The sequence below is a fragment of the Oryctolagus cuniculus genome, chromosome 5 (assembly GCF_964237555.1).
Source record: "Oryctolagus cuniculus chromosome 5, mOryCun1.1, whole genome shotgun sequence".
Taxonomy (NCBI): domain Eukaryota; kingdom Metazoa; phylum Chordata; class Mammalia; order Lagomorpha; family Leporidae; genus Oryctolagus; species Oryctolagus cuniculus.
The window spans coordinates 94810174-94832124 of NC_091436.1; the positions used below are offsets into that span (position 1 = coordinate 94810174).

The 21951-nt window shown below is 37.6% G+C and overlaps 1 protein-coding gene across 1 annotated transcript in view; it reads right to left on the minus strand.

Annotated features, from left to right (window-relative positions):
- Positions 1–21951, minus strand: part of MEI4 (meiotic double-stranded break formation protein 4) — a 255080-nt gene that overhangs the window by 132982 nt on the left and 100147 nt on the right. Inside the window, exon 3 of the mRNA XM_051854544.2 lies at positions 12344–12876. Within this exon, the coding sequence (XP_051710504.1) occupies positions 12344–12876 (533 nt within the window). The remainder of the gene's footprint in view (positions 1–12343; positions 12877–21951) is intronic.

Here is a 21951-nt window from a genome sequence, read left to right on the forward strand (position 1 = left end):
AATTATTTCACTACTTCCACTTTTAATGCTAAGAACTTATCCTCATGATAACAAAAGCAGGGTTACAAAATCTAACATAATCAATGACTTTCCAGTATATATTAAATTAAACCTAAAATCACTGCTAATCTATTCTTCAGTTAAGATGTTTTGTGCTACAAATTGGAAAAAAAAAAAAAAAAGCTAAAACTAAAACAAAAACCTTTGGAAATCCAGAATTAAATAGGCTTCAAGGTTGACTTCACCTGGCTCTACCTTAGATTTACTGTGATTCTCTAAGTTTTCTCCTTTTTATGCAGCTGCTTTAACCCCTCAAATGGTAACAAATGCAAGAATTCCAGCTTTATATCTTCATAACACAGTATCCAAAGGAATGGTCCCCCCAAAATGAGCAGAAACTTTCCAAGAAGCCTAGACAAAGTCTTTCCTGGAGTCTCATGGGTCTGAAATGTACCATCTTTCTATTTCTAGCAAGGGAGAAGAGACTAGGGATATTCTTAGGCCAAGGAGCTTTGGGATAAATCCATGGCCTATGTGGAAAAAGAGGCAGGGGAAGATTCTCCTCCTCAAAACTCCATGTAGAGTGTGGCCTGTTTACTGTGTATTTCAGAATTCTGACATCAGAACTACCAGAGAATACATTTCTGCTCTTTCAAGCTAATGAATTTGTGGTAATTTGTTAGAGGAGCCATGGGAACTAATACTGCCTCTAAACAGGAGTGCACTGACTCCTTTCAAGTACTAAAAATACATCCTGTCTCAGGGGTGTATGCTATGACCACTGTCTTGAAGGTTCTTTTCCCAACTTCTTACCTTACCTTCCTCCCTCTCACCTTATTTAAAATCCACTTCAGGTATTAGGCCTTCCATGTCACAACAATCGAAATTAAGCCTCCGTTTACTGAACACTGTTCATTTCTGTTTTTGTACTGGCTAATTTCACATTTATTTATTCAATGGACCTAGATTATCAATTTCCTTTTGCAGGGCCTCTGAGTCATTAATCCACCACAGTCTAAATAGTGTCGGTTATAGTATCTAGCACATGAAAGGAGACTGATGCTTCATGCTGGAGACCAGAAACCATCCTAGGAAAAACAAATTTGTTAACTGTTAATTGCTACATGATTAAAGTTAAATGCTCTACATTATAACCATTATCACCTACAAATAAATCAGAAACAGTTTTACATTCACAGAAATATTTGATTTTTCGAAGTGTAAAATGCACATTTGATAGTTGTGATTTGTTTCCCAAACTTTATAAATATGATGGGCTGCAGAGAGGAGAGTTCCTGGTTTCTGGCTTTGGATTGGCCCAGTTCCAGCTGTTGCTGCCATTTGGGGAGTGAACCAGCAGATGGAAGACTTCTCTCTCTGCCTCTGCCTCTCTGTGACTCTGCCTTTCAAATAAATAAATTAAAAAATCTAAAAAAAAATTAATGATGGAAATATAATATGGTAGTAAGGGAAGGCATTTATGGTCATATAAGTAGGTGTGACACAGGTCTGGCATTGCAGGTTAATTAAGTATTTTTTTTAAAGATTTATTTATTTTACTTTGAAAGTCAGAGTTACACAGAGAGAAAGCAGCGTTTAACTTTCCATGTTTTTGCAGTGGAAAAGGAATAGACAGAACAGAATTTTGTTCAATTGTCTCTCAAAACATACCACTATACTTTTGAATATCACTTTCTAAAATAATTAATAGCTGGTTCTGGTACTGTTAAGCTGCGGCCTGCATCACTGGCATCCCACATGAGGGCTGGCTGCTCCATTTCAAATCAAGCTCACTTCTAATGTGCCTGGGAAAGCAGCAGAAGATGGCCCAATTGCTTGGGCCCTTGAACCCACCTAGGAGATCCTGATAAAGCCCCTGGCTCTTGGCTTTGACCTGGGCCAGGCCTAGCCATTGTAGCCATTTGGAGGAAGCAGCAGATGGAGGGCTTCTGTTTCTGTTTCTGTCTCTGCCTCTGCCTCTCCCTCTCTGTAACTCCAGCTTTCAAATAAATAAATAAATCTTTTAAAAATGAAATAAAATAATTAATAGCAGTCTACCTACATATTATTTAAAAAGGACTTTTTCATAGAGTTCATTATTGTGAAAAATTGTGTCTGTGTTGTGGTTGTTATTACTATCTTCAATTTGAATGTAGGCTGGTTAAAGAACTCATTGAAAATACTTAATTGGGCCGGTGCCGTGGCTCAATAGGCTAATCCTCCACCTTGCGGCGCCGGCACACCGGGTTCTAGTCCCGGTTGGGGTGCCGGATTCTGTCCCGGTTGCCCCTCTTCCAGGCCAGCTCTCTGCTATGGCCAGGGAGTGCAGTGGAGGATGGCCCAGGTGCTTGGGCCCTGCACCCCATGGGAGACCAGGAAAAGCACCTGGCTCCTGGCTTCGGATCAGCGCGGTGCGCCGGCTGCAGCGGCGGCCATTGGAGGGTGAACCAACGGCAAAAGGAAGACCTTTCTCTCTCTGTCTCTCTCTCTCACTGTCCACTCTGCCTGTAAAAAAAAAAAAAAAAAAAAAAAAAAAAAAGAAAATACTTAATTAGGGGCCTATGCTGTGGAGCAGCGGTTTAACACCCTGGCCTGAAGTGCCAGCATCCCATATGGACGCCGGTTCTATTCCCGGCTGCTGCACTTCTAATCCAGCTCTCTGCTGTGGCCTGGGATAGCAGTAGAAGATGGCCCAAGTCCTTGGGCCCCTGCACCCACGTGGGCAACCTGGAGGAAGCTCCTGGCTCCTGGCTTCAGATTGGCACAGTTCCAGCCATTGTGGCTAATTGGGGAGTGAACCATCAAATGGAAGACCTTTCTCCCTCTCTCTGCCTCTCCTCTCTCATGTGGATATATATATATATATATATATATATATATATATATATATTTTCCTCCATCCTTCCCTCCCCCTTCTTTGTAACTCTGCCTTTCAAAGAAATACATATCTTTTTTAAATCATTGAAGCAAACTTTAAGAAAAAACAGGAATCTATTACAAAAACAAAAATAATTGAAGACAAGGTTTTTTGGAAAGTCAGCAGAGGAATAAAAGCCTGTGTTATTACTTACATGATGTCTTAACTCACATCAAAGAAATGTGTAACAAATACTGCCACATAGAATTAAATTTAAAAGTCAATACATTTTCCTGGTCAATACAATTATGGCATCAAAGAGTTTAAGGTACAACAAAGGGATAAAATTGATTATAAAAGCCATTTAATATCATAAATAATAACTTCAGACTTATTCATAAACTGTTTGAATCATTGTGATCCAAGCAAAACTGACCATCTAGAAGGTAATCACCAACTACAAAATCCTAGATTAGCAATGCAATGTCACAAAGCTCTATAGGCAGGGATTAGTGTAGAGCAGTAGAAACTATGACACTCAAATAGTCAACTTACAGTGGACAATTCATAATTTTAAAACAAAATTTTAAAACTCTATGATGCCTAAGCTCAATGGACACTGGGAACTGTCACTGTGGAGGAATAGTTAGTGACATGAAGAAATAATGTCCTGATATATGGAGGCACTTCAAGAAATATGATAATACTGTGAATAACAGCTCTGCTGCTTCTAAGGAAATTAAGGGTTGTTAATCAAGTGTATGGGGTATAGGAAATAGAATCTGTCACTTTGATTCCTTTGCTTATTTTCAATTAATAAACACCTCAATTTACTACTATTACGAACCTTGCATTGTGCCAGGTATACTGGAGAAAAAAGGATATGATCACTTTCTGAAGGAGAAAAATAACAAGAAACATATTTTAACTACTTTTCTGATGACAGATATTATGCTAAGAACTTAATTTGCATTTTCTCATCGAAACCTCCAACAGCCTGTTGAGAGAGCCTCTTTTATTATCTACATTTTAGAGACATGGAATTTTAGATGAGTAACTTCTCCATGATCAATAATAGATAACAGATTTAGGATTATAACTTAAACTATTAAATTCTGTGTTTAAAACACCTGAAAAGCTGTTTGCTTGATAGTTCTCTTTTTTAATGTAGCAACATGTCCCTACAAACTTCCTTTAGGTTTTGGCAAATTCTGTTTTCATTTTCAACTTGTTTTGAGACATTTTTGAAAATCCCTTCTGATTTTCTCTATGTACATTAGTATGTTGTTGTGAGTCCATATCTTTATGAATTTTCTAATTTTATTTATTGTTATTGAATACTAGTTTAATTACACTCTGGTTAGAAAATATATTTTGAGTAATATTAAACTTCTAAAACTATTAAGACTTGTTTTGTGAACTAAAATGCGATCTCATCTGAAGAATAGTCTGTATATAGTTGAGAAGAAAGTCTATCCTTCTTCTGCTAAGTACAAAACTCTGTATATGTCAGATAAATTCATTTGATCTACAGTGTTGTTCAAGTCAGCTGTTTCCTTACTGATTTTCTGTCTTGATTTTCCATCCATTATTGTAAATGAATATTGAAGTACACTGAAATGAACAGACTAAACCCCAATAGGCAGAAAGCAAGATATAATAAAGATAACCACAGAAATAAAGGAATAGAGAACCAAGAAACAATAGGAAAAAAATCAATAAATATGTTGCGGTTTAGAACATATTTTTAATGTTCTATTTTTTAAAATGACAAATTTTACGTAGAACAAGAAAAAGAGAAAGAATACTCAAATAAATAACATTTAAATGAAAGAAATACATTATAATGGATGATTTAGGCATAAAATAAATATAAGGGACTATTATGTACAATCATGTCAACAGTTACTTAGAAGACATGGATAAATTCCTAGAAAAATACATTATAAGCTATCATACTTGAATCAGGAAGAAATAGAAAGCATGAACAGGCCCATTAACAAGAAAGAAAATTGAATAAGTAATCAAAAATCACTCAATAAAGAACTTGATTGCTGATTTGTGAGTTCTACTGAACATTCATGAAAGAATCAATGGGGGTTGGGCAGCATTGTGGCAGGGCGGGTTAACACCCTACACTGAGTCTCCAGCATCCCATATGGGCACTAGTTGGAGAACTGGCTGCTCTACTTCTGATCCAGCTCTCTGCTATGGCTTGGGAAAGCAGTAGAAGATGGCCCAAGTCCTTGGGATCCTGCACCCACACGGGAGACCTGGAAGAAGCTCTTGGCTCCTGGCTTTGAATCGGGGAATGAACCACAGATGGAAGATTCTCTCTCTCTCTCTCTCTCTCTCTCTCTCTCTCTCTCTCTCCCTCTCTCCCTCTCTCTCTCCCTCTCTCTCTCCCTCTCCCTCTCCCTCTCCCCTCTCTGTGTAATGCTTTCAAATAAATAAATAAATCTTAAAAACAAACAAACAAAAAAATCAATACAGGGGTCGGCACTGTGGCATAGTGGGTAAAACCACCGCCTGCAGTGCCGGCATCCCATGTGAGTGCTGGTTCGAGTCCTGGCTGCTCTGCTTCTGATCAAGCTCTCTGCTATGACCTGGGAAAGCAGTAGAAGATGGCCCAAGTCCTTGGGCCCCTGTATCAATGTGGGAGACCTAGAAGAAACCCCTGGCTCTTGGCTTCAGGTTGGCGCTGCTCCAGCCATTAAACCCAATTGGGGAGTGAACCAGAGAATGGAAGAACTCTCTCTCTCTCTCTCTCTCTATGTAACTCTGATTTTCAAAATAAATTTAAAAAAAGAATCAATAAATACCATTACTCCTTAAACTATGTCTGAAAACAGAAGACGGAACATGCCCAAACACATTTTATGAGGCCAGCTTCATCCTGACATCAAAGCCATCTCTATTTGCAGAGGTTATAACACTATATGTAGAAATTCCTTGGGGAAAGCAGCGTGGTGAAGTGGGTAAAGCCCCCACCTGCAACACGGGCTTCCCATATGAGAGCCAGTTTGAGTCCTGGCTACTCCTCTTTTGATTCAGCTCCCAGATAATGAGCCTGGGAAAGCGGTAGAGAGGGCACAAAAGCTTGGGTACATGCACACAGGTGGGAGACCTGAAAGAAGCTCCTGGCTCCTGGTTCTTGGCTTCAGCCTGGCCCAACCCTGGCCATTATGACCATTTGGTGAGTAAACTAGTGGATGGAAGATTGATCTCTCTGTCTCTTCCTCTCTGTAACTCTGTCTTTTAAATAAAATAAAATAAATTCTTAAAAATAAAGAAAATCCTAAAGATTCAACAATGAAACCAAAAGACTAATAAATGAATTCAGTGAAATTTCAGAATATAAAATCAACATACAAAAATCAATCATGTTTCTATACACAATCACAAACTTTCTGAAAACAAAATTAAGAAAAGTATCTAAATTAAGAAAATTATTTTATTTAAAACAGAAACAAAAATAATAAAATATCAAGGTATAAACTTTAGAAAATGGGTGAGGCCAGCGCCGTGGCTCACTAGGCTAATCCTCCGCCTTGCGGTGCCAGCACACCGGGTTCTAGTCCCGGTTGGGGCGCCGGATTCTGTCCTGGTTGCCCCTCTTCCAGGCCAGCTCTCTGCTATGGCCCGGGAGTGCAGTGCAGGATGGCCCAAGCACTTGGGCCCTGCACCCCATGGGAGACCAGCATAAGTACCTGGCTCCTGCCATTGGATCAGCGCAATGCACCGGCCACAGTGCGCCAGCCGCGGCGGCCATTGGAGGGTGAACCAACGGCAAAGGAAGACCTTTCTCTCTGTCTCTCTTTCTCACTGTCCACTCTCCATTCTGCCTGTCAAAAAAAAAAAAAAAAAGAAAGAAAAAAAATAGGTAGAAGATTTTATACACTGAAACACTGACAAACTTTTAAAAGAGATAAAAGATATCCCATGTTCATTGATAAGAGGCATTAATATTTTTAAATGTCCCTACAATTCAGTCATCTATAGATTTAACACAATTCCCATCAAAATTCCAATGGCACACTTTACATAAATGGAAAAAAATGCCAAAACCCCCATGTAACCACAAAGCACCCCAAAAAACAAAGGAAGAATAAAGCTGGAAGCATAATAATGCATGCTGATTTAAAAATGTGTTACAGCACCAGAGTAGCTGAATGAATATAGTACTGGCATTAAAATGGACAATATAAGCCAATGGAGTAGAAGAGAGAGGCCCCAAATAAATGATAACAATAGATTTTCATATTTATAATAACATATCCATATCATCCCTTAAAAACAAATAAAAGCTTTTAAATAAAATATTCTCAGAAGTCTAAATATAATCATAGCCCTTCTGGTGTTTTCTATTCCAGTATCATGACAATATCATAGAATCGTATGATGGCCTATAAAGAAATGAGCAGCAGTACAGTTCTAAGATTAGCTCATATTTCTTCTAGTGGAAAAAACACATCTTACATCTGGAATTATAGGAAAGGTCAGTATTTCAGTCAAAGAAAGGACACCAAAGAACTAAAATATAAATTCCAACACCAAGCAACTACATAGGTTGTTGTTGAAGGTGCCAAACTGGGAGTGCTTTTGGATTGCTTTGGAGTACTGAATCTCACGTTAAGTCAAGATTTTTTCCTAGCTCCTCAGAACAGTCCACATGCCTAATATATCTTCATTATCCTTTTTTAAAAATATTTATTTCTTTATTTGAAAGTCAGAGTTATACAGAGAGAGAGAGAGAGAGGTCTTCCATCCGCTGGTTCACTCCCCAGATGGCCACAATGGCTGGAGATGCACTGATCCAAAGCCAGGAACCAGGAGTTTCCTCTGGTCTCCCACATGGGTGCAGGGACCCAAGGACTTGGGCCATCTTCCACTGCTTTCCCAGGCCATAGCAGAGAGCTGGATCGGAAATGGAGCAGCCAGGTCTCGAACCAGCACCCATGTGGGATGCAGCGCTTCAGGCCATGGCAGTAACCAGCTGCACCACAGCGGTGGCCTTCATTATCCTTAAGTTATATTATCGTAGATTATACCTTCCAGGCCCACACTAGTGGTAATATTCTAAAAATATGAAACACAAGATTGAGACAATAGTTTCCTATTTTAAAAATGTAAGGGTCTTAAAATTGCATAACAATAGTTTATTCAAATCTGATGGCACAAGTCATATATTTTCTTCTAAATTTATTATAATTCCAACCAAGCTAATATCAAAGAATTATTCAAAACAATTCCCAGAGCACTCATTTCAATCTCCTTTCAATGCATACAGCCATGGTAACTTATATTTCTAACATAATTTCAAAATTTTGAAAGATACTAAGTTCTTATTGATCATCAAAGAAAAACTAAGTTACAGTCAGATTTTTTTTACTATGGAACCTATTGATAACAAATATGTTGGTTGAGGTTTTATTGTGTTTATAACCTGGATATACAAAAATTATAAACACGTGAAATCCCACTGGTAGAACATTAAAGTATTAATATCATACCTTTCCCTATCATATTTTTAAACATAAGTTTATTTTCATGAAAACAATAGTAACTCAAGTTTTTAAGCAAAACAATCTAAACACCTCCAATTTACTAAAGAACGCTTTTCATTGAAGTATTTTTTCTTCTGAATTTTGGTCTTTCCTTTTATTCATCAAGTACAATGTCAATAAGAATACAGTAATAGTAGTTATACTGTATTTCATGTCAGAATCTCTTTTTTCTTGAGGCTTTATTTTAACTCAAGGAGAGCTTGAAAAAGAAAGCATCTCTAAAGAATGAATATTGGTCAATTTTTCCAATATAGACTCGAGTTCTACGAACATATCTGGATAAAGATGATGATGGGAACAAAAACAAAAATGTACACAATTTATGCAAAAATGATATTGCTGTGGAGAAGAAAAAGATCCCAAGAGAGAATGCCATCAATATTTATTTATGAATCATCATCCTGATTGTGAGTATCATGAATGATATTATTACTCTACTTTCTCTGAATGTAGCAATTACTTCTACAGGAAAATCCTTCATTCATCTGATGTTTCCCTGCTGACCAACTATTCAGCAATGATTGCCACAACATTAAATGATATGGAAAATACATACTTCAAAACTGTCTGAACTAATATAAGCTTTTTCTATACATCCTCATACTTCCAGAGCCTTTAAGTCATAGCAATACCCAAACCTTAAGTTAGGGAAAGACTAGAGCGAAAAACTATGTGGTAACCGTGATAAGGAATATAAACACAGTATCTGCATGGCTTTAACTCTTATGAAATCTTTTAAAGATAGCTTTAAAAGAATAACACAGGGGTTGACACTGTGGCACAGATGGTTAATGTCCCTGCCTGTAGGGCCAGCATCTCATATGGGCACTGGTTTGATTCCTAGCTGCTCCACTTCCTATCCAGTTCCCTGCTGATGCACCTGGGAAAGCAGTGGAGGATGACCCAAGTCCTTGGGCCCTTGAATCTGAGTGGGAGACCTAGAAGAAGTCCCTGACCCCTGGCTTTTGATCAGCTCAGCTCCAGTTATTGTGGCCATTTGGGGAGTGAACTAGCAGATGGAAGACCTCTCTCTCTCTCTCTCTACCTCTTCCTTTAACTCTGTCTTTCAAACAAAATAAAATAAATCTTAAAAAACAAGAATAATGCAAAAATATGCAATGAATGATTAAGGCATATTAACTATTTGAGATATGAATTGATGGTTAAGAAACAGATTAGATATGTGCTCTGATTTGGATATGCCACCCTAAAAGTTAATGTGTTGGAAACTTAATCTCCTAATTAATGTGTTAGTAGTTTTGGAGGCATTGTCTTTGTGAAGCAATTAGGACTAGATGAAGTCTTAAGGGTACAGCTCCCAGGATGGTATTAGAAGATTTTAAAGAATTTTATTAATATAAAGAAAACAGATTTCATAGATACAATTCTAAGACAATAAACATATTTCTCTGCCTCCCTCCTTCAACCTCCTTCTTACTTCCTTTCTTTTTTATTGCTTTAATTTTTGCAATGACATAAACTTAGTTTACTTTACAATCATAGTTTTAATGTACCACTAACAAGCAAAAAGTAGAAAGATCACAGGAGTATAGATAAGGTTATACACAATGATTAAATCATAAAATATCAGTTTCACTCTTTTACTTTTTTTTGTATTCCATATTAGATACAACATACCAGATAAAACATGATCCTTGTCTATTGGGGATTGGCTTATTTCAGTATGCATAATGGTCTCTCATTGCATTGTTTGTTATTTTGTTGCAAAAGACATGATAATAATGAAATTTCTGTCACTAAGTAGCATTTTAAAGAAAATGACATAACCTACACTAGCACTCTTCCTCGGTCTTGCCATGTGATGCCCTTTGCCAGGTTATGATCCACCAAGAACATCCTCTACAGATGTCCAGGACAGATGCCAGTGCCATACTCACTAGGTACTCATCCTCCAGAATTGTGAGCCAAAAGAAATTTCTTTAAAATTGTCCATTCTTTATTATTTATTATAGCAACAGGAAACATGATAAGATAATATCTCAGGTATGACTATAAAAAATCTGATATTTAATTCCTGATTGACTGTGTCCAGCAGAAAACACTTCAGTCTCCCAGACAAAAAAGTCAATATTTTCACAAATGCCACAAGTATAATCAAAAAAGAAACTTTCTAAATATTGATCAAATCATACCTTAATAGAGAAGGACAGAACAGATGTATGTACAACAAATTACTTTATCACTTCAAATTTTATAAGAGTTTTGAAAATTGAGATAAAGCCTCCACTGTACAAAAACTGAATGTTAGCTCATAGCATTGAGGACAAACCTTTAACATGGATATATCCAAGGAAACCAAGTCCAATGACTTTTTTCCTACTGTAAACTATAGTGAATAAGTTAGATCTTTGGCCTTCTCTGATATTTTTAGCAGTCCATTAAAAAGGATTAAAATGTGAAGGCACTTAAAGTTTTCCAAAGGATCAGAGATAGTAAAGATGATGGAAAGCAATATAAAAAAGAAACTCCCCACTGTGTCAAACAACAAAACAATTTCAGGTTACTGCAATGTCACTTGTTAAAGAAGAATCCCTGAGTCAACCTTTCTAAGCCATGTTATATAAACAAAGAATGAAGTTTCTGGGCTGTCGCTGTGGCCTAGTAGGTTAAGCCACTGCCTGAGGCACCTGCATCCCATAAGGGCAGCGGTTTGAGTCCCGGCTGCTCCTCTTCCTATCTAGCTCTCTGCTTATGTCCTGGGACAGCAGCAGAAGATGACTCAAGTGCTTCGGCCCTGAACCCATGTGGGAGACCCAGAGACCCAGAGATGCTCCTGGCTTCTAACTTCAGATCAACTCAGCTCTCGCCATTGCAGTTACTTGGAGAGTGAACCAGTGGATGGAAGACCTCTCTCTCTCTCTCTCTCTCTCTCTCTCTCTCTAATTCTGCCTCTCAAATACATAAAAAAATATTTTTTAAAAAAGAATTAAGTCTCATATTATGTGTTGTTACGCAGCCAACTTATTCAACGAACTCACATCTAACAAGGGTCATGGTGCATCTATGACATTTACAAGGGAAGGTCCAAAGAAGGAAAATAAATACTCTTTGGTTCTCAGCATTTAGCTAGTCAATGACAGGAAAAGAACACAGTCAATGCATTATGGGCAATCAATGCAGAACTTATACACAGAAGTTATAATTTGAAAAATTAGAGTTAGTGATTTTCTAAAGAGCATTGAGACTATCTCAGTAATAGAAATAAACAAAAGCAGGTAAAAATATAAAGAGAAAAGAATCCAAGGATGCTGATTAAAAAAAAAAAAAGAACAGGAAGAAATAGGGGTCAGTGTTGTGTGGCAAAGTGGGATAAACTCCTGCCTGTGATGTTGACATCCCATATGAGTACAGGTTTGAGTCCCAGCTACTCTACTTCCAATCCAGCTCCATGCTATTGACCTGAGAAAGCAGTGGGAAATGCCCCAATAACTTGGATGTTTGCCACCCATGAGGGATACCTGGATGGAGTTCCTGGCTCCTGGTTTCAGCCCATACCAGCTCTGACTGTTGAGTCCATTTCAGTAGTAACCCAGTAGAAAGAAGGTCTCTTCTTTCCTTTCTCTCCCCACCTCTCTCTCTCTTTCTCTCTCTCTCTCTCTCTGTAACTCTACCTTTCAAATAAATAAATAAATCTTTTTTTAAAAAAGGGAAAAGTAATTCAGAGTAGAGAACCACAAGCTTGAAGCAGAGGCATCCAGGCAGAGAACTACACAGCAGCAGTGGGAGGCCAGAGGTGAAGACGTGACATGGATAAGAACTGCGGAGAGCTGCAAAAGAAGTCTCACCTAGAGAAGACTCTGGACCACAGGCTAAATGAAAACAACAGGCATTATCCACAGTGAGTGTTCACTAACATTACTGACATCTTCCTTCATAATAAGAGATACTTGTTACTTACCCGATTTAAATGGTTGTTTCCTAAAATAACTTGTAGTAGAGTTTTCTCAAATTCTTCCAACTTCTTGGAACACTTTTTAAGAATATGACTAGATAAGTTACTATCACTGATCAGGCTAGCCAAAGTACCAACAGCTTCTGTACAAAAGCTTGAAAAGGGAAGTTTGGGATTACGATAGAAAGTGATCAGGCCATCCAGCAACTGAAAAACAGAATCAGAGACTGTGGAAGAGTCTTTCTCAAAATGGGTTAAGTCTGTTTTCAGACTACCTGATTCTGTCAAATTCTTTAATTTAAGTAGATGTTGCAAAAACTGCATGTGAGAAGACAGAGGATTTCCTGGGGTAGCACTAGGTCTTTTCGAAAGTGGCAGTGGTAGAAAAGGTGTGGGTGTGCAGCTTTCCAAAAAATCCTGGGACAGCTCTGAAGCTTCAATTCTCTGCTCATTTGATAAATCGCATCCAGAATCTTCCATCAGAGATAATGTATTCTCAGAAATGGGTTCCTGAGCCTGTAACTGGGAAGATAGGTTTCCTGAAACAGAAAGGAATAAAAGAGTTATCTTCCTGTAGCTAAAATTTCTTAACATAAAAACTAGATACTGATTTTTCTAAACTTAAAATACTAAATGAAGCATTACATACATACATATTAAACATTTAGCAAGTAGTAGTATAAAAACTACATAGAGGAAAAACTGAAATAAATTATTTAATATTTAATTATGTAAAGAAATTACGTAATATGACTAATTGTTTAATATGACTATCTTCACAGCTAGAAATCAAAAGTGATTCACCCATGTATTTTCCAGTTCCTGTGTCTCAGTCAACTGCATGCCATACCTGAGAGATACAGAGAATACCACTTGACCCAAAGGTGATCATAGGCTGGTATAGGTTCTAAGAGGTGACAACCAAGCAATAAAGTATATCCAGAGATGGATACTTCCTTGGGCAGTAAGAAAATAGGAGGACCATTAAACAGCCCACTGTGTCTGGGGAGGTTAATGTATCTAGGAAAATGTCATGCTGGAACTACTCAAAAAGTAAAGAAAGAATTCAAAGTTAAAGTTGGGGAAATGGAAAAAGTCAAGAGAATTACATATATCAAAGTTCAAATAGATTGATGCTGTTTTCACAGCAAGAGATTAAGATAAGTAAAATGTAGGCTAGATCATAAAAGATCTTATAAGATGTGTTAAGAACCTTGGAATTTATCCTATGGTTTATAGAATCGAATCCCAACTTGAACAATGTAAGATCACTTTGGAAAAATTACACACACAAACAGGTACCAAATATGTAAATGCAAATACAGACAATATTTCCATCTTTTGTGTACATGTATGTGTTATAAATACAGATAAATACAAATACAGATTTAGGTTAGTGAAACCATGCCTATAACCTCTCCAATCTTTTGATTCTGACTGAGAAATGCTGTATTTAAAGCCCGAAACTAGTAACTTCAGGTCATTCTTTGACAGATATGTCATTATAAACACAAACGAGGAGGTGGATTTTTTAAAAAAAAATGATTATGAGTGAAATATATGAGCTAAATATAAAAGTTCTCAATGAACATTTAATCTATATATATTGGCTACTGGTAATGGGGACAGGAATTAGGTGTGAAAAGCTGTAGTACAGGAAAATGAAATGCTATTTTCATTTGAAAAAGCATTGTGTTGGATGTCTATAGGAAGTGGAAATTCAAGGAAAATATAATGTAACATTGAGAGATCAATTAATCAATATCAGGGAATGGAAGAAATGAACAACAACTAACTGAGCACCAAAAAGGAAATCTGTTAAAGTGAAATGAACACTAGGAGAAATGATGACTTGATCAGCCCTCGCCCAGACTGTTGATGAACAACTTAATATGTTATCCCTCCTAGTATTTTTGTTTGTTTGTTCTACTTAATACTATTGGTTGAATACTGTAATCAATACACAGTTATTCTCAAGTGTTGAAAACTGAAAAGTGATCACTGTTAAATATAAGAGTGGGAATAAGAGAGGGAAGAGATGTGCAATTCGGGACATGCTCAAGCTGACTTACCTCAAACGGTAGAGTTAGAAACATACCAGGGGATTCCAATTCAATCCCAACAAGGTGGCATGTACCAATGCCATCTCACTAGTCCCAGTGATCAATTTCTGTTCACAATTGATCATAATGATAGGACTAAGAACCAAAGGGATCACATAAACATGAATAGTGTCTGCAAATACTAGCTGATAGAATAAAAAAGGGAGAGAAGGATCCAACATGGGAAGTGAGATACACAGCAGACCCATAGAATGGCAGATGTCCTAAACAGCACTCTGGCCTCTGAATCAGCCCTTAAGGCATGTGGATCCGGCTGAAAAGCCCATGAGAGTATTTCAGGCATGGAAAGCCAAGACAAACTGAAAGATCTCCACAAGTGAGATCCCAGTGGAAAGAACAGGTCATCAAAGAAGGAGGTACCTTTCTCTGAAGGGAGGAGAGAATTTCCACTTTGACCATGGCCTTGTCTAAATCAGAGTCGGTGAACTCAGGGGGCTTCCATAGCCTTGGCAGCTCATGACAAGAGCCTAGGGTGATTACTGAGGCCATCAACAAGAGTGTCAATTTGTTAAGTCAACAACAGGAGTCACTGTGCACTTACTCCTCATGTAGGATCTCTGTCCTTAGTGTGCTGTACATTGAGATTTAATGCTATAGCTACTATTCAAACAGTATTTTTCACTTTATGTTTCTGTGTGGGAGCAAACTGTTGAAATCTTTACTTAATGTATGCTAAACTGATCTTCTGTATATAAAGAGAATTGAAAATGAATCTTGATGTGAATGGAAGGGGAGAGGGATTGGGAAAGGGGAGGGTTGCGGGTGGGAGGGACGTTATGGGGGGTAAGCCATTGTAATCCATAAACTGTACTTTGGAAATTTATATTCATTAAATAAAAGTTAAAAAAAAGAAAAAAAGAAAGAAATGAACGAAGCAGCTACTGTAGAAGAGCAAGAAAATGCTTTACCTGGGAAACACATACAAAATATCAAAATATAACTTTGAAACCAGATTACTGACTGCATTTGGGTAATAAAGTAGAAGGAAGAATAAATGCATCCCATGGTTCTGACTCAGGTGACTGGATAAATGACAGAGCTAACAATTAAAATGCCCAAATACAAAGAACTGGCTTAGGAGAGACAATGACAAGTTTAGGGTTGATGATGTAAATGTTCAAGCAGCCAGATAAAATCCACACAGCACAGTTCATATAGAAATTGGGCTAAATGAAAAATACATTTTTGGAGTCAACAGTGTGTAGGGGATATCTCAGACTTTGAAAATGGTCACAATCACTCAAGAAGAGAATGGGCAGCAAGTAAAACAAAGGATCAAAGTGTGATCCTGAAGGGCATCAATAGTTGAGAGCTAGGTGGAGAAAGAACCATTACTAAGGAGAAAGAAAAGTAAGATCAAAGTGGTACAGGAATGATAAAAATGTGTCAAGGAGACAGCTTCAAGGAGAATTGCATGCAGTGAAGAAGTGTTATAAAACAGAGGATAGAAAAAAAAAAGATCTACTGGACTCGCCAATTAGAAAATCACCAGGAACAAATCCATACCAGCTTTATTCACAGAAGCTTTGGTCAATCAGGGTGACAGAGGACTGGATAGAATGGTCTAAATGAACAGGAAGAAAGTAAGCAAACAGTGGCCAACTCTTCTGAGGACTTTGATCTGGACAGTATAAAATGGATAATAATTATAGACAAATATGGTGTGATAAATCGAAATTGGAAGACATTTGAACTAATTCAGACAAAAAAAGAAAAATGAGAGAGATGCAGAGATCAGAGTTATAAGAGAAAATAAGAGTGGCAGGTGTGGGGCCAGCATTGTAGGACAGCTAGCTAAATCATCACTTGAAACACAGGCATTCCTTATAGGAGTGCTGGTCTAGTCCTGTCTGCTCTGCTTCTGATCAAGCTTTCTGCTGATTGCCTAGAAAAGCAACAGAAGATAGTTCAAGTACTTACACCCCTGCCACCCATAAGAGAGACCAAGATGGAATCCTGGCTTTGATCTGGCCCAGACTCAGCCGTTATAGCAATTTCAGAAGTAAACCAGTGGATAGATTTCTCTCACTGTCTCTCCCTCCCTCTCTGTCACTCTGCCACGCAAATAAATAAATTAATGAATAATTTTTTTTTTTTTTGACAGGCAGAGTGGACAGTGAGAGAGAAAGAGACAGAGAGAAAGGTCTTCCTTTGCCGTTGGTTCACCCTCAAATGGCCGCCACGGCCGGCACGCTGTGGCCTGCACACTGCGCTGATCCGATGGCAGAAGCCAGGTACTTCTCCTGATCTCCCATAGGGTGCAGGGCCCAAGTACTTGGGCCATCTTCCACTGCACTCCCTGGCCACAGCAGAGAGCTGGCCTGGAAGAGGGGCAACCGGGACAGAATCCAGCGCCCCGACCGGGACTAGAACCCGGTGTGCCGGCGCCGCAAGGCGGAGTATTAGCCTAGTGAGCCAGAGCGCCAGCCTTTTTTTTTTTTTTTTTTTTTTAAAGAATGGTAGGTGTGACACGTGGCCCTGGAGAAGGTAGGAGACTGAATTAATTAGCTCAATGGATGGTGGCTTAGTATGTGGAAATAAACTTTTTCATGAGAGACTAAAGGAAACAAGAGAATAATGTACATTATGTACAAAAACTATGAGTCATTCAAGTGCTTAAAGAGGTCTAACCCAACACTGATAGTTTCTTAAAGTTGGAGATAGGGAGATAGAGCATAAGAACAGTGAAACTGACATTTGCTATGCTGTCCACCATATATTTGTAAACCTACATAATTTGTTGCCCTTTTGTACTTCAGTAAAATCAGAAGCTGAGGAAGTAAAATCAGAGGATACAGTTTTAATTTAGAATTCACATATTTAACAAGTGCCTATTATATCAACTGCAAATGTGCAGATATATACTTGCAAATCATCAATAAAGCATCTGAACTCCAAGCTTAGGGAGATAACACAAAAAGTTTTAAAATGTTCTTGTCTACCATCAAGGAATTTAACTGCAGGTAGCTTTTTCTATATAGAATATCCAGATAGCCTGATTATCTTAAGCAGCCCCATTTTTCATGAGCAAGAACAGACATTTGAAATGATTCCTTTTCAACATATCCACTTTCATCTTCATAAATAGTAGTAAATATTCAGGTAAATTTATACTTTTATTTCATGGAAGTCAAAATTGGTCTCTACAAAGTAAATACTTTTGTAACCCCAAGCAAATTTCCATCCAGGTAAGTTGAACTTCATGAAGAAGATTTGAAGGAAGACTTAAGATGAACTCTACTAATTAATAAACTGGACAGCAAAAGCTGATTTCTGGTTTCTATTTCCAAATCCACTCCACAAGTGTGCCTTTTGGCAAATCATGACTACTAGCATACCTTCATATGCAACAGGAACAAACTAGAAGAGAGTATTTCTACCTGGATGTTTCATTGGACAAGAATATATAAAATTGATCATCATTCTTCATGATTACTTTTTTTTACATCTTCAAAAATGTGTAACGAGAGTATGTGTTGTAAATGCCAATATGGAAAACATGCAGAGAACTTCCCCAGTGCTCTCTTGGAGTGTATCAACTTCATGAAAGAAGACCAAGCTGACATTTTATACAATATGGTTATCAGTATTAAAGTCAAACTACTGAATGAAAGAACATTATACTCATATTTTACCTTACAAAGTAGTTTCATCAAATAATTCAACTGATGTTCACAACAAACAAGGAAGATATGTCATTATAATTTCTAATTTATTGGTACATGTAGGCTCAACTTGTTTCAGAGAATTGAGAAAAGACATATCATCAGCAAGTAAAACCAATTCTTCAGTTTCAAGTTCAATCACATCAGAGCCACAGAAGTCCCTGTACTTCCCTACCAACTACTGTATATTTCTATTTTATTATCCATCGATTTCTATGTGTTATTCACTTGTTTAGGAGCTCCTTGAGGGGATGTCTCCTTTTATCTTTGTGGTTCTTTCAATGGACCACAGTATCACTTACAGAAGACACCTTACCATTAAAAGAACTTAACGTGCAACTTGCTACCAGCAGTGACAGATCATCTCTCATCTTTAATGTTTATAATGAACTAGGGTCAACCCCATGGCAACTTACACTAAACCACAATAAGTACTGATATAGATGGTTAGGTGGATAGATAAACAGAAAGAGTATACCTATTGCAATAGTTATTTTAAATATTTAAAAAAAAAACTAGCTGGGGGCCAGTGCAGTGGTGTTGTTTAAGCCACTGCATATGACATAGGCATCCCACACCAGAGTAATGGCTTGAGTCCCAGCTGCTCTGCTTTTGAATCACTTTCCTGCTAATGCACCTTGGAAGGCAGCAGATAGTAGCCCAAGTATCTTTGCTCCTGCCACTTCATGAGGAATAACTGGATGGAGCTCTCGGCTCTTGGTTTCAGCTTGGTTCAGCCTCTGACTGTTGTGGCCATTTAGAAAGTAAATCAGCAGGTGGAAGATACCTTTTCTCTCTGCCTTTCTCTCTCTCTGTGACTCTGCCTTTCGAACAGCAAAAGAAAAAAAATTAAAAATTAAAAAGCTAATAATATGGTTTTCCATAGAATCTAGTCCCGTTTGCAATCAATAGCTGATTTATTTTTCCCCTTTCCATCCTGAATACTCAATGTTCTGATGACTACAAATAGCATTTACACTGGAAACCAATGCTTCCATAATGAAACCACTCACTATCTAACAGAGTAAATACTACTTGAGCAAATGTGACTAATGTATATATACTTTTAAGATGAAAAAGAGATGGCTAAACATTTTCAATGAGACTGGTAGTGGCTTGAGATCTCTGACATATCCTAAATATGATATTCAATCACAAAGATAAGATTTTAAAACATACCTCCAGTTGTTAGGTTAATAGCTAGTATGGTGATAGGCTGTAATATACCCCTGGGATTTTTAAAAAGGGTCTTCCAATACTATAATCAAATTCTACTCATTTGCTTAGATGATTGTTTTCAACACAGATATTAAAGCATGGTTAACAAAGCATCCTACCCAAAGGACAGAAAAGGAAATGAAGCCATGCTATGAAAACTCTCTATAACTCCTCATTGTCCAGGAGGGAGTAAGGTGTCGCAGAAGTCAAATGAAGCTTCCCTCTTCATTGCTCATTGGGCTGATGGCCTTGAGGGCTACAGGGTCTCTCTAACTTATGGACATGACCTAATTAACATGTTTGTCATTGGACTTAATAGAAATAAAATACACACTCATATACATACACACAAAGATCAAACATCATCTGATAGTCAGTACTCAGTAAATATCACACATTATTATTAAATAATTACAGATGAAAGAAATCTAAAGTATACTCAAAAGTGAAATCACACACAAATATACATAAAATATCAATTAAAAGTTGCACCAAATAAAACCTACAGATTCTATCTGCAATATTCTATTTCTTTCTCATATTTTGGATCCCACACACTGTCTACTCCATCTTGCTGAGTCTATAACCCTTCTACTTTCTTTCAGTTTTGAAGATCCATTTTGAACCCGCTTACAGTTTCAGAGTAGATCTTAAGTATCCACAACAAAATATTATTGGTATCCTCTTTTCACACATCTTGCCCTAGAAATGCCACCCATGAATCAACAGTAAATTTACTTTCTGTTGTCCTCAAAAGCATCCATATTCATAGGACTTCCTGATGTCTTTTTTCACTTATTTCTGCTGGCCTTACCGTTCTCATAAAATTAAATCTGGAGACCCAAAGACCTAAAAGGCACCTTTTTCTGTACTCCTTCTGAGACCTTTGAAGTTTATGTTTATAAAACTGAACAAGTCATCTTCATTCATAAGAAATACACAGCTCATGCTTGTCCCATATTGTTTTGTCATCCAGCATCACTGCTATCCTTCCCATAACTTGGCCCTTGGTTCCTTTCTCTGTTTTACCCTCAACATACTGCAAAACAAGATGTTAGACTGAATCTACCTTCTACAGATGCATTAGTTAGTGTTCTCCAAAGAAACAAAATCAAAGGGAGATATGTATATTAGGTTATACAAACAAGGGTACTCTAAAAAAGTTCATGAAAACTATGATTTAAAAGTTTATTTGGGTGCAAAAAACATTGAAATCCATTTGTATTTGTACACTCACACACAGAGAGCATATTTGAAAATATTTATAGAAATCAAATTAAAAATGTGCTTATTTTGCTGTAAAAATGTAATCCATGCACAGTTTTGATGAATTTTCTATGATTTTTTTGAAAATCACTAGTGTTCGTGTGCATTTATATAAAGATTTACTATAAGGAAATGACTTGGAAAAATTATGGAGATTGAGACTTCCTAATATCTGCGATAGGCAAGTGGGAAGCAGAAAAGCCAATAGTGTAAGTTACAGTTCAGAAATCATTATACTCAAGACCCAAGAAGTTCTGAGGTTCCAGTGCAAATATGAAGGTGCAAAAAGACCCAATCCCAGCTTTAGGTCAGTCAGGCATGAGTTCCTCCTTACCTGAGGCAGGATTATTCTTTTTGGCCTGGTCAGATCTCTAACAGGTAAGTCCAACTCATGTTAGTGAGGACAGTTTTATTCTACCAATTCAAACAGTCTTCACCAAAAACACAGTTACAGACATACAGAATGATGTTTGATCAGATATCTGGGCACCTGTTACCCCATCAAACTGACATAAAACAAGCCATCACAACACATGTCTGAATCTGTCCTGCCCTAGTCCCTTCCACAACTTTTAGTTCACACCGTTAATATCTGTTGTACTAATTAATGCGATAACTCACCTAGCTGATCTACCTGTCTCTACTTCTGTACTACTTCAAACCACATTCAGGATTTGTCTGAGAAATCACCATGCTAAAATACTAGTTTGATCACAGGACTTTTGTCCTTAAAATCTTCCAGAGGCTTCCCTTATCTTACAGAACACAGTCTTCCAGGTTTCTCAACTCAGCCCACAAAATCCTTCATTGTTGTGGTCTCTAACCAATTTTCCAACCTTACCTCCACCCTTAACCTTATTTACATGCAAGAAATATTAAACTACTTATAATTCACTGAAACATGCCCCAGTAATTCATGCAACTGTGCATTTGCATAAGGTGTTCCCCCTGTCTGTTGTGATCCTATGCTATAACTCAGTGATGTACTGATTCATCCTCTGTGAAACTTTCCCTTCTCTCACCAGGTCAAAAAAATTATTCTATGCTTGTGCTACCTGGAATTACTATACTCAGTAACCAATTCTGAATGTACTAGTGATTCCATATTGGAAGGGAGAGTCTTGAGGGCAGACACAGAGTTTACTTATGTGAGTATTTCCGGTGCTAGATGCCTGTTCTACACAGCTACCACCTATGATTTCCTAGCATTAATAATCATTCACACACAACTGTTTGTTCCTCTGCACAATTTGAAAGTAATGTTTTTGCCACCTGGTGGTCAAACCAGGAATGTTATTTTTCAACACGACAACTCATCTTCTGATATGACAATGTTTCACTT